This window comes from Haematobia irritans, chromosome 1 (assembly GCF_050003625.1).
Source record: "Haematobia irritans isolate KBUSLIRL chromosome 1, ASM5000362v1, whole genome shotgun sequence".
Classification (NCBI taxonomy): Eukaryota; Metazoa; Arthropoda; class Insecta; order Diptera; family Muscidae; genus Haematobia; species Haematobia irritans.
The window spans coordinates 15,459,115-15,472,598 of record NC_134397.1 but is presented as its reverse complement, the minus strand read 5'-3'; the positions used below and the strand labels follow the sequence as shown (position 1 = coordinate 15,472,598).

Sequence of the window (13,484 nt, the reverse complement as noted above, 5' to 3'; positions counted from 1 at the left end):
ACTTGAAAAAGAAATTTAATTTGATTTTTTAAATAAACGATTTCACCGATTTACACGCGTTTTCCTTTGACCGTATCACCTTTTAACACCAAATTTAGTGCTCTTAGATTTCCAAAAAGCACCAAATTGCCTGAATGAAAGTTAAATAAACATTAAAAGTTATAGAGCTGTACACTTTAAAATGCTTTTAGTACATTGAAATTTAGGTGGCTGAAGTAGTTTTTGTGTTGCGGGAACTGGCATGTTAGAATTTATAATATATATATTTGGTGTTTTTGCCCCTCGGGAGTTGGCATCACTGCTTGAGCCTTCAAAATGAATTCCTATAATCCCCCAAATTTATGGACATTCACCATATTGAAAAAAATATTTCCGTGATATTAAAGATTACGCATCCTATATTTTATGATAAGCAATTTACAAAATATTAAGGAAAATTTTCTTTTCGCGTTGTATTAATAAAGGTACTTACGTACAAACAAATGCCAGTTTAAAAATTCAAATTATAACGGATACTTCAAAGCATAAAATTGTTTTCTTAATTCCAAAAAAAATTTAACCAAAGACGCTAAATCTTCAAAATAAGTCTTAGCCTATATTTGAAGCGTTTATATCATAAATCTAAAGTTTCAATATTTCAGTTACTTTAAGGACAATTTCTTTAAATCAAAAATGTGTTTCTTTACTTTAAGGAAAATTAGGAATAAGGAATTTGAAGTAAAGATTATAAACTTTATTTTAATTAAAATTTCATTCATTTAAAGAAATTTGTCTTTAATATTTTGTAAATTTCGCATCCTAAAAAAATAATTTAGGTTGCGCAATCTTTGATATCACGTAAATATTTTTTTAGTGTGTAAGGGTCGTTGTGAAATTCTGAGTCGATCTAGCTATGTCCGTCCGTCTGTCCGATTTTCTCGATAAAAAATTTGAACTCTGTGGATATAAAAAAAACATCATGAAATGGTGTGTGGTGGAGGGTATAATATAGTCGACCTTGTTCCGCTTCAAACTTAATTGTTTTATACGTTTTTTTCGAATTTTATTAGGTATATCATTTTAAAGTATGGGAATCAATTAATGTTTTTTATTGAAATCACCTTTTATGATAATTTCAGAGACTTTTTAACTCATAGTTGTTCTCTTATCTTATTCTATATCTTAATAAAAAATTAATGATTTAAAATAAAAATAAAATATGACCAATGTGTGTTTTTTTTTTTAGAAAAATATTTTTTTTTGATTTTAATATATATGTATACGATTTTTTTTTCATAAAAAATGATACGACTTTAGAGATTTTTTCAAAAGGTATGTAAGTTTGTGTTGTGTTTTTTGTTTTTTTTTTCGGTGTTTGCTTTGTATAATGTTAACATTTTCGACTTCTTCGGAAGACAGACTATGAAAAAAATACTCTACTATGATGATAATCATCATCTCTGCATATGGTACTTCAATGTTGCATGTGTTGATGATGTTGATGCTGTGGCTGAAGGATCTGATGTTGTCGTAATTGCTGTTGCTGGCCGGTATGATGATCCTCTGTTATTAAATGTAAATCATGTAAAGCTTGTGCTATAGGCAATGGACGTTGGGGCCAATGATTGGGTTGTAATAATAATTGAGCATTGGCTAAATGACGTTGTAGAGATCCGATTGTTGGATATATGGACTGTTCAATAAATTCGGCAATGGTGTACTAAAAGTAAAAGAAAAGAGGAGAGAGATGAAAATCCAAAATATCTAACTTAAATAATTAAATGAAATTAATGTCAATTCACAAAAAAATTTCAATTGAAGAATTAAAGTTAAATTAAACAAAATAATATTCAATTAAAATAAATTAAATTAATTCAATAAAAAATACAATTATGTTAAACATAAACGAGTTAAATTAGCATAAAATATATTTTAAAAAATAAAGTAAAATAAGTAAAAAAAAAACAAATTGAATTAACCCTTTCGACCCTAAAGTTGCCTGTGGGCAACTTTTTGTGTTTTGAGACTCACTGTCAGCGTTGTTTTTGTTCATAAAATTATAATGGTATCGAGAGCTACAAGTGTTTTCTTCAAGTTGAATGAAAAATCAGCTAATTTGGTTGTCAATTAGCAAAAATGTTTTCATTAATACGCACGTGCCTCAAGAAAAAAATATTTGCGAATTTCTGGAAGTCAAATCTTAGAAAACAACAGATGAGAAATTTTTAAAATTGAAAAGTTGCCTGTGGGCAACTTTGGGCAATTGTGGTAGTAAAATTACATATTTTTGGACATAAGACTTGGAGAAAAAAGGTTTGAAAAACAATGATTTTGAAAAAAATTTGAACTTCGATTGGGATGTCCCAGTGACGAGCACAATTGTCCAAAGTTGCCCACAGGCAACATTCTCTACCGCCTAAACGAATGGGCGTGGCGACCCGAAATTTTGGCTAGATGCTTCTTAAATGACTTCAACATGATTAAAAGTAAAAAAAAATTTAGCGATACCTATAAAAGGGTCGAAAGGGTTAAATGAAATTATATTAAAAGTTAAATTAAATTAAAGTCATTAAAAAAAATAAATTATATTAAACTCAAATAAATTAAATTCGAATACATTCAGATAATTAGTAAATTCACAAAAAAAAAAAAAAACTAATTGAAAGAAAAACAAGTATATACGGCCAGGCCGAATCTTATGTACCCTCCACCATAGATTGCGTAGAAACTTCTACGAAAGACTGTTATCCACAATCGAATTACTTGGGTTGCGGTAAATTTGCTCCTCCAAGAGGCTCCAAAACCAAATCTCGGGATCGGTTTATATGGGGGCTATATATAATTATGGACCGCTATGGACGAATTCCTGCATGGTTGTTAGAGACCATATACTAACATCACGTACCAAATTTCAACCGAATCGGATGAATTTTGCTCTTCCAAGGGGTTCCGGAGGTCAAATTGGGGGTTCGGTTTATATGGGTCCGATGTGGACCAATTTCTGCATGGATGTTTGAGGCCATATATTAAAACCACGTACCAAATTTCAACTAAATCAGATGAATTTTGCTCTTCCAAGAGGCTCCGGGGGTCAAATCTGTGGATCGGTTTACATGGGGCCTATATATAATTATAGACCGATATGGACCAATTCCGGCATGGTTGTTAGAGACCATATACTAACACCACGTACCAAATTTCAACCGAATCGAATGAATTTTGCTCTCCAAGGGGCTCCGGAGGTCAAATCTGGGGATCGGTTTATATGGGGGCTATATATATAATTTTGGACAGATATGGACCAATTTCTGCATGGTTGTTTGAGTCCATATATTAAAACCACGTACCAAATTTCAACTAAATCAGATGAATTTTGCTCTTCCAAGAGGCTCCGGAGGTCAAATCTGGGGATCGGTTTATAGCCCCCATATAAATGGTTTATAGCCCCCATATAAATGGTTTATAGCCCCCATATAAATGGTTTATAGCCCCCATATATATATGGACCGATGTGGACCAATTTTCGCATGGTTGTTAGAGACCATGTACTAAAACCATGTACCAAATTTCAGCCGGATCGGATGAAATTTGCTTCCCTTAGACGCTCCGAAAGCCAAATTGGGGGATCGGTTTATATGGGGTCTATATATAATTATGGACCGATATGGACCAATTCCTGCGTGGTTGTTAGAGACCATATACTAACACCATGTACCAAATTTCAGCAGGATCGGATGAAATTTGCTTCTCTTACAGGATTCGCAAGCCAAATTTGGGGGTCCGTTTATATGGGGGCTATACGTAAAAGTGGACCGATATGGCCCATTTGCAATACCATCCGACCTACATCAATAACAACTACTTGTGCCAAGTTTCAAGGCGATAGCTTGTTTCGTTCGGAAGTTAGCGTGATTTCAACAGACGGATGGACGACGGACATGCTCAGATCGACTCAGAATTTCACCACGACCCAGAATATACATACTTTTTGGGGTCTTAGAGCAATATTTCGATGTGTTACAAACGGAATGACAAAGTTAATATACCCCCATCCTATGGTGGAGGGTATAAAAAAAAACAATTTGAATTTAATGAAGTTATATTAAACGTTAAATTAAATTAATGTCATTAAAAAAATAAGTTATATTAAACTCAAATAAATTAAATTCGAATAAATTCAGATAATTAGCAAATGCACAATATATACGGCCGTAAGTTCGGCCAGGTCGAATCTTATGTACCCTCCACCATGGATTGCGTAGAAACTTCTACGAAAGACTGTCATCCACAATCGAATTACTTGGGTTGTGGTAATACTTACCGATGGTAAGGTATCGTAAAACTTCTTAACATCATCTTCTAAATTGTAAGTCGTGGTATATAATAGACAAAAAAGGTATATATAGTTAAGTCTACAAATAATTACGAATCAATATGGACTTTTGCTTACTTAGAGTGCGGTACTTAGAGAGCCAGAATTGAAATATGGGCGTCGCTTATATGGGGGCTATATACAATTATGAACTGATATGGACCAATTTTTGTGTGATTGGGGATCGTTTTATCTGAGGGCTATATATAACTATAGACCGATATGGACCTAGTTAGGCATGGTTGTTAACGGCCATATACTAGTACAATGTACCAAATTTCAACTGACTCGGATGAAATTTGCACCTCCCAAGAGGCTCCAAAACCAAATCTCGGGATCGGTTTATATGGGGGCTATATATGTTTGTGGACCGATATGGACCACTTTTGACATGGTTGTTAAATATCATATAGTAACACCACGAACCAAATTTCAACCAGATCGGATGAATTTTGCTTCTCCAAAAGGCACCGGAGGTTAAACCTGGGGATAAGTTTATATGGGGGCTATATATAATTATGGACCGATTTCGACCAAATTCTGCATGGTTGTTAGAGACCATATACTAACACCATGTACCAAATTTCAGCCGGATCGAATGAAATTTGCCTCTCTTAGAGGCTCCGCAAGCCAAATTGGGGGATCGGTTTATATGGGGGCTATATATAATTATGGACCGATGTGGACCAATTTCTACATGGTTGTTTGAGGCCATATATTAAAACCACGTACCAAATTTCAACCGAATCGGATGAATTTTGCTCTTCCGAGAGGCTCCGGAGGTCAAATCTGGGGATCGGTTTATATGCGGGCTATATATAATTATGGACCGATGTGGACCAATTTTTGCATGGTTGTTAGAGACCATATACTAAAATCACGTAAAAAATTTCAGCTGGATCGGATGAAATTTGCTTCTCTTAGAGGCTCCGCAAGCCAAATCTGGGGTCGGTTTATATGGGGGCTATATATATATATTTTTGGACCGATGTGGGCCAATTTTTGCATGGTTGTTAGAGACCATTTACTAACACCATGTACCAAATTTCAACCGGATCGTATGAATTTTGCTTCTCCAAGAGGCTCCGCAAGCCAAATCAGAGGGTCGGTTTATATGGGGGCTATACGTAAAATGGTCCGATATGGCCCATTTGCAATCAATAAAACATCAATAAAAACTACTTGTGCCAAGTTTCAAGTCGATAGCTTGTTTCGTTTGGAAGTTAGCGTGATTTCAACAGACGGACGGACAGACGGACATGCTTAGATCGACTCAGAATTTCACCACGACCCGGAATTTATATACTTCTTGGGGCCTTAGAACAATATATCGATGTATTAAAAACGGTGGAGGGTATAAAAACAAAAATTAACTTAAAAAAACATGTTGATGTTTTTTTTTTTTTTTTTGGTGTATATGAAGCATTCATTTATCCCTACTTACCTTATCAAAAATATCGTACATCAACTCCTGAGCCTGTCGCGACATACCCTGTAGCTCACTTATATACAGTGGGGTTTTTTGTGTCAGCTCATGTACTCGTATGGGTGAACTGAAATTATGACGAACATTATAGTCCGACATCCAAGCACTACGATCCTGAACTTGATTCAAATAGATTTGTACTTCGGTGAGTAGCTCATGGAGACGCAAGGAATATTTATAGAATTGATGACCCACATAGACACAGGTTGAGAACAACTGATTGTGATGAGAGTTCGGTTGCAAATCTAGCCAAGGATGACCCGCACGATGTTTATCCAATTGATAGACACACTGAAGGACTTTAAGTAAATCATTTTCCTTGGGGTTTGTATCAAAATAGCCCTTAGAGACGGTGGACAAGGAGACCATTAAACTCGGTATACCAGTGGGCAGTAGTTCACATAATACAGCAAAATGATCATAACGCTGCCATCCTGTCAATACCAATCCTTGGAAACCTTTAGTGAATCGTGCTCCCTCTTTGGCAATTACGGCCAACCAACGAATATTATTCTCCAAATGATTTTGTATGGGCGGTAACATGAGACTCTCTCCAAAAGCTCCCTTAAACGCTGATGCCGCCCATGCTGTGGGAAAAACACGGGTATAACGTTCCCACAACATGGGTGGTATAAAACGATAGATATCATTGACATATACCCAAATCATGGGTTCCACATATTGACCAATTTGTGAATGTTGCATTTCACTCAATGTCATGCCACGCAGCATATCATCCCAGATGATAACCTTGAGGTTGCTCCATTTGTTCCGGACAAAATGAGCCACATTAATGACATGATTCATAAATAATTCTCCCCTTGACTTTTGTCTGCACTGAACACATTCACCCATGCGGGCTACCTCATCACATCCTATGTGTATATGGGTCATTTTTATTGAGGCCACTTCCAGATGAAACTCTATGACTTGGGTAAGCATGGCTTCGATGAAGTGAAGGGATGGTTTTTGACTTGGACAAATCGATTGTGGACTATCGGGTAATTCACGCATGGAGGCGAATTCTTGTAATTTTAAAGCATATTCCATGTGGCCGAATGTCTGTACCAAAGGCATTATTTTGAAACCAAAATGCACGCATGTTTGTAAAAAGTCCTAAAATTTGGAAAAAGAGTTGATCAGATATAAAAAGCAAATTGCAAACACATTTTAGTAAAATTTTTGTCTAAATTTTCCATAGACATAGAATTTTGTGATAATTTCCATTAGAAATAAAATTACAAGTACATTTCAATAACATTTTTGACAAAATTCTTGCATAGAAATACAATTTTGAGACAAACTTTTTTAGAAAAAAAATGTTAAATAATTTTCTATTGAAATTAAAATTTTCTATTGAAAACAAAATTATGACAACACTTTCTATTAAATCAAAATTATGTAAAAATTTTCTTGTGAAGTCAACATTTTGACAAAATTTTTATATTGAAATCAAAATTTTGACAACATTTTCTATTGAAACCAAAATTTTGACAAAATTCTCTGTTGAAATAAAAATTTTTTCATAATTTTCTATTGATATCAACATTTTGAAAATTTTTTCTATTAAAATAAAAATTTTCACAAAATTTTCTAATGAAATCAAAATTTTGACAAAATTTTCTATTGGAAAAAAAATTTTGACAAAATTTTCTATTGGAATAAAAATTTTGACAAAATTTTCTAGTGAAATAAAAATTTAGACAAAATTTTCTATTGAAATATAAAGTTATGATAACATTTTCTATTGAAATAAAAATTATGAAAAAATTTTCTATTGAAATAAAAATTGTGACAAAATTTTCTATTGAAATCAAAATTATGAAACAATTTTCCATTGAAATCAAACTTAGAATTTTTTTATTGAAATAAAAATTTTAACTAAATTTTTCTATAAAAATAAAACATTTGACAAAATTTTAAAAAAAAAAAAAATCAATTGAAATGCAAATTATTACAACATTTTCTATTGAACCCAAATTTTGACAAAATTTTCTATTGAAATAAAAATGTTGAAACATTTTTCTTTAAAATAAAAATTTTGATAAAAATTCTATTGAAATAAAAATTTTGACAAATTTTTCTTTTGAAGTAATTTTTTTTTATAAAATTTAAAAAATTTTATATTAAAATTATATTTTTTATAAAAAAAATTAAAAAAAAAAAATTTTGACAAATTTTTCTATTAAAAAAAAAAAATTGACAAAATTTTCTATTAAAATAACAATTTCCACAACATTTTTATTGAAATAAAAATTTTGACAAAAATATTGAAATAAAAATGTTGACAAAATTTTCTATTGAAATATTTTTTTTTTTTTAATTTTGGTTTCAATAATAAAAATTTTGAAATAATTTTTTTTTACAAAATTATCGATTGAAATCAAAATTATGACAAAATGTTCTATTAAAATAAAAATTATGGCAACATTTTCTATTGAAATCAAAATTTTGGAAATTGTTTTCATTGAAATAAAAATTTTAACAAAATTTTCTATTGCATTAAAAAATTTTACACAATTTTTTTGAAATAAAAATTTTGAAAAAATTTTCTATTGAAAGAAAAATTTTGACAAAATTTTCTATTAAAACCCAAATTTTGACAGAACTTTGTATAGAAATCAAAATTATGATAAAATTTTATATTGGAATAAAAATTATGACAAAATTTTCTATTGAAATAAAAATTATGCCCAAATTTTCTATTGAAGTCGAAATTATGAGAAAATATTCTATTAAAATAAAACACACTGACAACATTTTCTATTGAAATAACAATTTCTACAACATTTTTATTGAAATGAAAATTTTGAAAAAAAAAATATGGAAATTAAAATTTTGACAAAATTTTCTATTGAAATAAAATTGTTTTCAAATTTTTGGTTTCAATTAAAGAAAAAGTGACAAAATTTTCTATTGAAATAACAATTGTGATAAAATTTCTAATGAAATAAAAATTTTGACAAATTTTCTTTTGAAATAAAATTTTTTGCAAAATTGTCGATTGAAATCAAAATTATGACAAAATTTTCTATTGAAATAAAAATTATGGCAAAATTGAAATCAAAATTTTGGAAATTGTTTTCATTGAAATAAAAATTTTGAAAAAATGTTCTATTGAAATAAATATTTTGACAAAATTTTCTATTGAAAGAAAAGTTTTGACAAAATGTTTTAGTAAAAGCAAAACTTTGACAGAACTTTGCATAGAAATCAAAATTATGACAAAATTTTCTATTGAAATAAAAATTATGGCAAAATTGAAATCACAATTTTGGAATTTGTTTTCATTGAAATAAAAATTTTGACAAAATTTTCTATTGCAATAAAAAATTGTACACAGTTTCTTTGAAATAAAAATTTTGAAAAAATTTTCTTTTGAAAGAAAAGTTTTGACAAAATGTTCTAGTAAAAGCAAAATTTTGACAGAACTTTGTATAGAAATCAAAATTATGATAAAATTTTATATTGAAATAAAAATTGTGACATTTTCTATTGAAATAAAAATTATGGGAAAATTTTATATTGAAGTCAAAATTATGAGAAAATTTTCTATTGAAATCACACTTTGGATTTTTTTTATTAAAATAAAAATTTTGACAAAATTTTCAATTGAAATAAAAATTATCGCAAAATTTTCTATTGAAATCAAAATTATGACAAAATTGTGTATAAAAATAAAAAAAATTGACAAAATTTTCTATTGAAATAACAATTTCTACAAAATTTTTTATTGAAACCAAAAGATAAACATTTTTTATTGAAATAAACATTTTCACAAAATTTTGGTTTCAATAAAAAAATAGTTGGCAATTTTTTTATTGAAATAAAAATTTAAATAAAATTTCTAATGAAATAAAAATTTTTAAAAAATTTTATATTGAAACCAAAATTTTTAAAAAATTTTATATTGAAACCAAAATTAAATTTTTTTATTGAAATAAAAATTATGACAAAATTTTCTATTTTCTATAAAAATAAAAAAATTTACAAAATTTTCTATTGAAATAACAATTTCTACAAAATTTTTTATTGAAGAAAAACATTTTTATTGAAATAAAAATTTTCACAAAATTTAAAAAAAAAAATCCATTGAAATTAAAATTATGACAACATTTTCTATTGAACCCAAATTTTGACAAAATTTTCTATTGAAATAAAAATGTTGAAACATTGTTCTTTAAAATAAAAATTTTAATAAAAATTTTATTGAAATAAAAATTTTGAAAAATTTTTCTTTTGAAATAAATTTTTTTACAAAATTTTCTATTGAAACCAAAATTTAAAAAATATTGATTGAAATAAAAATTTTGACAAATTTTTCTATTAAAATAAAAAAATTTACAAAATTTTCTATTAAAATAAACATTTCTACAACATTTTTATTGAAATAACAATTTTGAAAAAAAAATATTGAAATAAAAGTTTTGACAAAATTTTCTATTGAAATAATTTTTTTTTTAATTTTGGTTTCAATAATAAACATTTTGAAATAATTTTTTTTACAAAATTGTAGATTGAAATCAAAATTATGACAAAATGTTCTATTGAAATAAAAATTATGGCAACATTTTCTATTGAAATCAAAATTTTGGAAATTGTTTTCATTGAAATAAAAATTTTAACAAAATTTTCTATTGCAATAAAAAATTTTACACAATTTTTTTGAAATAAAAATTTTGACAAAATTTTCTATTTAAAGAAAAGTTTTGACAAAATTTTCTATTTAAAGAAAAGTTTTGACAAAATTTTCTATTAAAACCCAAATTTTGACAGAACTTTGTATAGAAATCAAAATTATGATAAAATTTTATATTGGAATAAAAATTATGACAAAATTTTCTATTGAAATAAAAATTATGAGAAAATTTTCTATTGAAATCACACTTTGGAATTTTTTTTATTGAAATAAAAATTATGCCCAAATTTTCTATTGAAATCAAAATTATGACAAAATTTTCTATTAAAATAAAAAATTTGACAAAATTTTCTATTGAAATAACAATTTCTACAACATTTTTATTGAAATAAAAATTTTGAGAAAAAAAATATATTGAAAAAAAAAATTTTTGATAAAATTTCTATTGAAATAAAATTGTTTTCAAATTTTTGGTTTCAATTAAAGAAAAGGTGGCAAAATTTTCTATTGAAATAACAATTGTGATAAAATTTCTAATGAAATAAACATTTTGACAAATTTTCTTTTGAAATAAAATTTTTTACAAAATTGTCGATTGGAATCAAAATTATGACAAAATTTTCTATTGAAATAAAAATTATGGCAAAATTGAAATCAAAATTTTGGAAATCGTTTTCATTGAAATAAAAATTTTGACAAAATTTTCTATTGCAATAAAAAATTGTACACAGTTTCTTTGAAATAAAAATTTTGAAAAAATTTTCTATTGAAATAAATATTTTGACAAAATTTTCTATTGAAAGAAAAATTTTGACAAAATGTTCTAGTAAAAACAAAATTTTGACAGAACTTTGTATAGAAATCAAAATCATGATAAAAGTTTATATAGAAATAAAAATTGTGACATTTTCTATTGAAATAAAAATTATGACATTTTCTATTGAAATAAAAATTATGGGAACATTTTTTATTGAAGTCAAAATTATGAGAAAATTTTCTATTGAAATCACACTTTGGAATTTTTTATTAAAATAAAAATTTTGACAAAATTTTCAATTGAAATAAAACCTATCGCAAAATTTTCTATTGAAATCAAAATTATGACAACATTTTCTATAAAAATAAAAAAAATTGACAAAATTTTCTATTGAAATAACAATTTCTACAAAATTTTTTATTGAAGAAAAACATTTTTATTGAAATAAAAATTTTCACAAAATTTTGGTTTCAAAAAAAAAAAAATAGTTGGCAAATTATTTTATTGAAATAAAAATTTAAATAAAATTTCTATTGAAATAAAAATTTTTAAAAAATGTTCTACTGAACCCAAAATTATTTTTTTTTATTGAAATAAAAATTATGACAAAATTTTCTATTGAAAATTTTCTATAAAAATAAAAAAAAATACAAAATTTTCTATTGAAATAACAATTTCTACAAAATTTTTTATTGAAGAAAAACATTTTTTATTGAAATAAAAATGTTCACAAAATTTTTGTTTCAATAAAAAAATAGTTGCCAAAATTTTTTTATTGAAATAAAAATTTAAATAAAATTTCTATTGAAATAAAAATTATGACAAAATTTTCTATTGAAAATTTTCTATAAAAATAAAAAAAAAATACAAAATTTTCTATTGAAATAACAATTTCTACAAAATTTTTTATTGAAGAAAAACATTTTTATTGAAATAAAAAAGTTCACAAAATTTTGGTTTGAATAAAAAATAGTTGGCAAATTATTTTATTGAAATAAAAATTTAAATAAAATTTCTATTGAAATAAAAATTTTTAAAAAATGTTCTATTGAAACCAAAATTACATTTTTTTATTGAAATAAAAATTATGACAAAATTTTCTATTGAAAATTTTCTATAAAAATAAAAAAAAAATTGCAAATTTTTCTATTGAAATAACAATTTCTGCAAAATTTTTTATTGAAGAAAAACATTTTTATTGAAATAAAAATTTTCACAAAATTTTGGTTTCAAAAAAAAAAATAGTTGGCAAATTTTTTTATTGAAATAAAAATTTAAATAATATTTCTATTGAAATAAAAATTTTTAAAAAATGTTCTACTGAACCCAAAATTAAATTTTTTATTGAAATAAAAATTATGACAAAATTTTCTATTGAAAATTTCCTATAAAAATAAAAAAAAATTACAAAATTTTCTATTGAAATAACAATTTCTACAAAATTTTTTATTGAAGAAAAACATTTTTATTGAAATAAAAATGTTCACAAAATTTTGGTTTCAATAAAAAATAGTTGGCAAATTATTTTATTGAAATAAAAATTTAAATAAAATTTCTATTGAAATAAAAATTTTTAAAAAATGTTCTATTGAAACCAAAATTACATTTTTTTATTGAAATAAAAATGATGACAAAATTTTCTATTGAAAATTTTCTATAAAAATAAAAAAATTACAAATTTTTCTATTGAAATAACAATTTCTACAAAATTTTTTATTGAAGAAAAACATTTTTATTGAAATAAAAATTTTCATAAAATTTTGGTTTCAATAAAAAAATAGTTTGCAATTTTTTTTATTGAAATAAAAATTTAAATAAAATTTCTATTGAAATAAAAATTAAATTTTTTTATTGAAATAAAAATTATGACAAAATTTTCTATTGAAAATTTTCTATAAAAATAAAAAAAATTACAAATTTTTCTATTGAAATAACAATTTCTACAAAATTTTTTATTGAAGAAAAACATTTTTATTGAAATAAAAATTTGCATAACATTTTGGTTTCAATAAAAAAAAATAGTTGGCAAATTTTTTTATTGAAATAAAAATTTAAATAAAATTTCTATTGAAATAAAAATTTTTAAAAAATGTTCTATTGAAACCAAAATTATTTTTTTTTATTGAAATAAAAATTTAAATAAAATTTTCTATTGAAATAAAAATTATGGCAAAATTTTCTATTGAAGTCGAAATTATGAGAAAATTTTCTATTGGAGTTAAACTTTTGAATTTTTTATTGCAATAAAAAT

General features: G+C 25.6%; 1 protein-coding gene across 2 annotated transcripts in view; it reads right to left on the bottom strand.

Annotated features, from left to right (window-relative positions):
* Positions 1–1,214: 1,214 nt before the first annotated feature.
* LOC142220301 (hexosaminidase D) overlaps positions 1,215–13,484 on the bottom strand; it is a 148,190-nt gene continuing 135,920 nt past the window's right edge. For both annotated transcript variants that reach the window (XM_075289353.1, XM_075289352.1), the window contains exons 5-6: positions 5,796–6,953; positions 1,215–1,699 (exon numbers count right to left, since the gene is read on the bottom strand). In XM_075289353.1, coding sequence (XP_075145468.1) covers positions 1,454–1,699; positions 5,796–6,953 — 1,404 coding nt within the window. In that variant the 3' untranslated portion in view covers positions 1,215–1,453. The remainder of the gene's footprint in view (positions 1,700–5,795; positions 6,954–13,484) is intronic.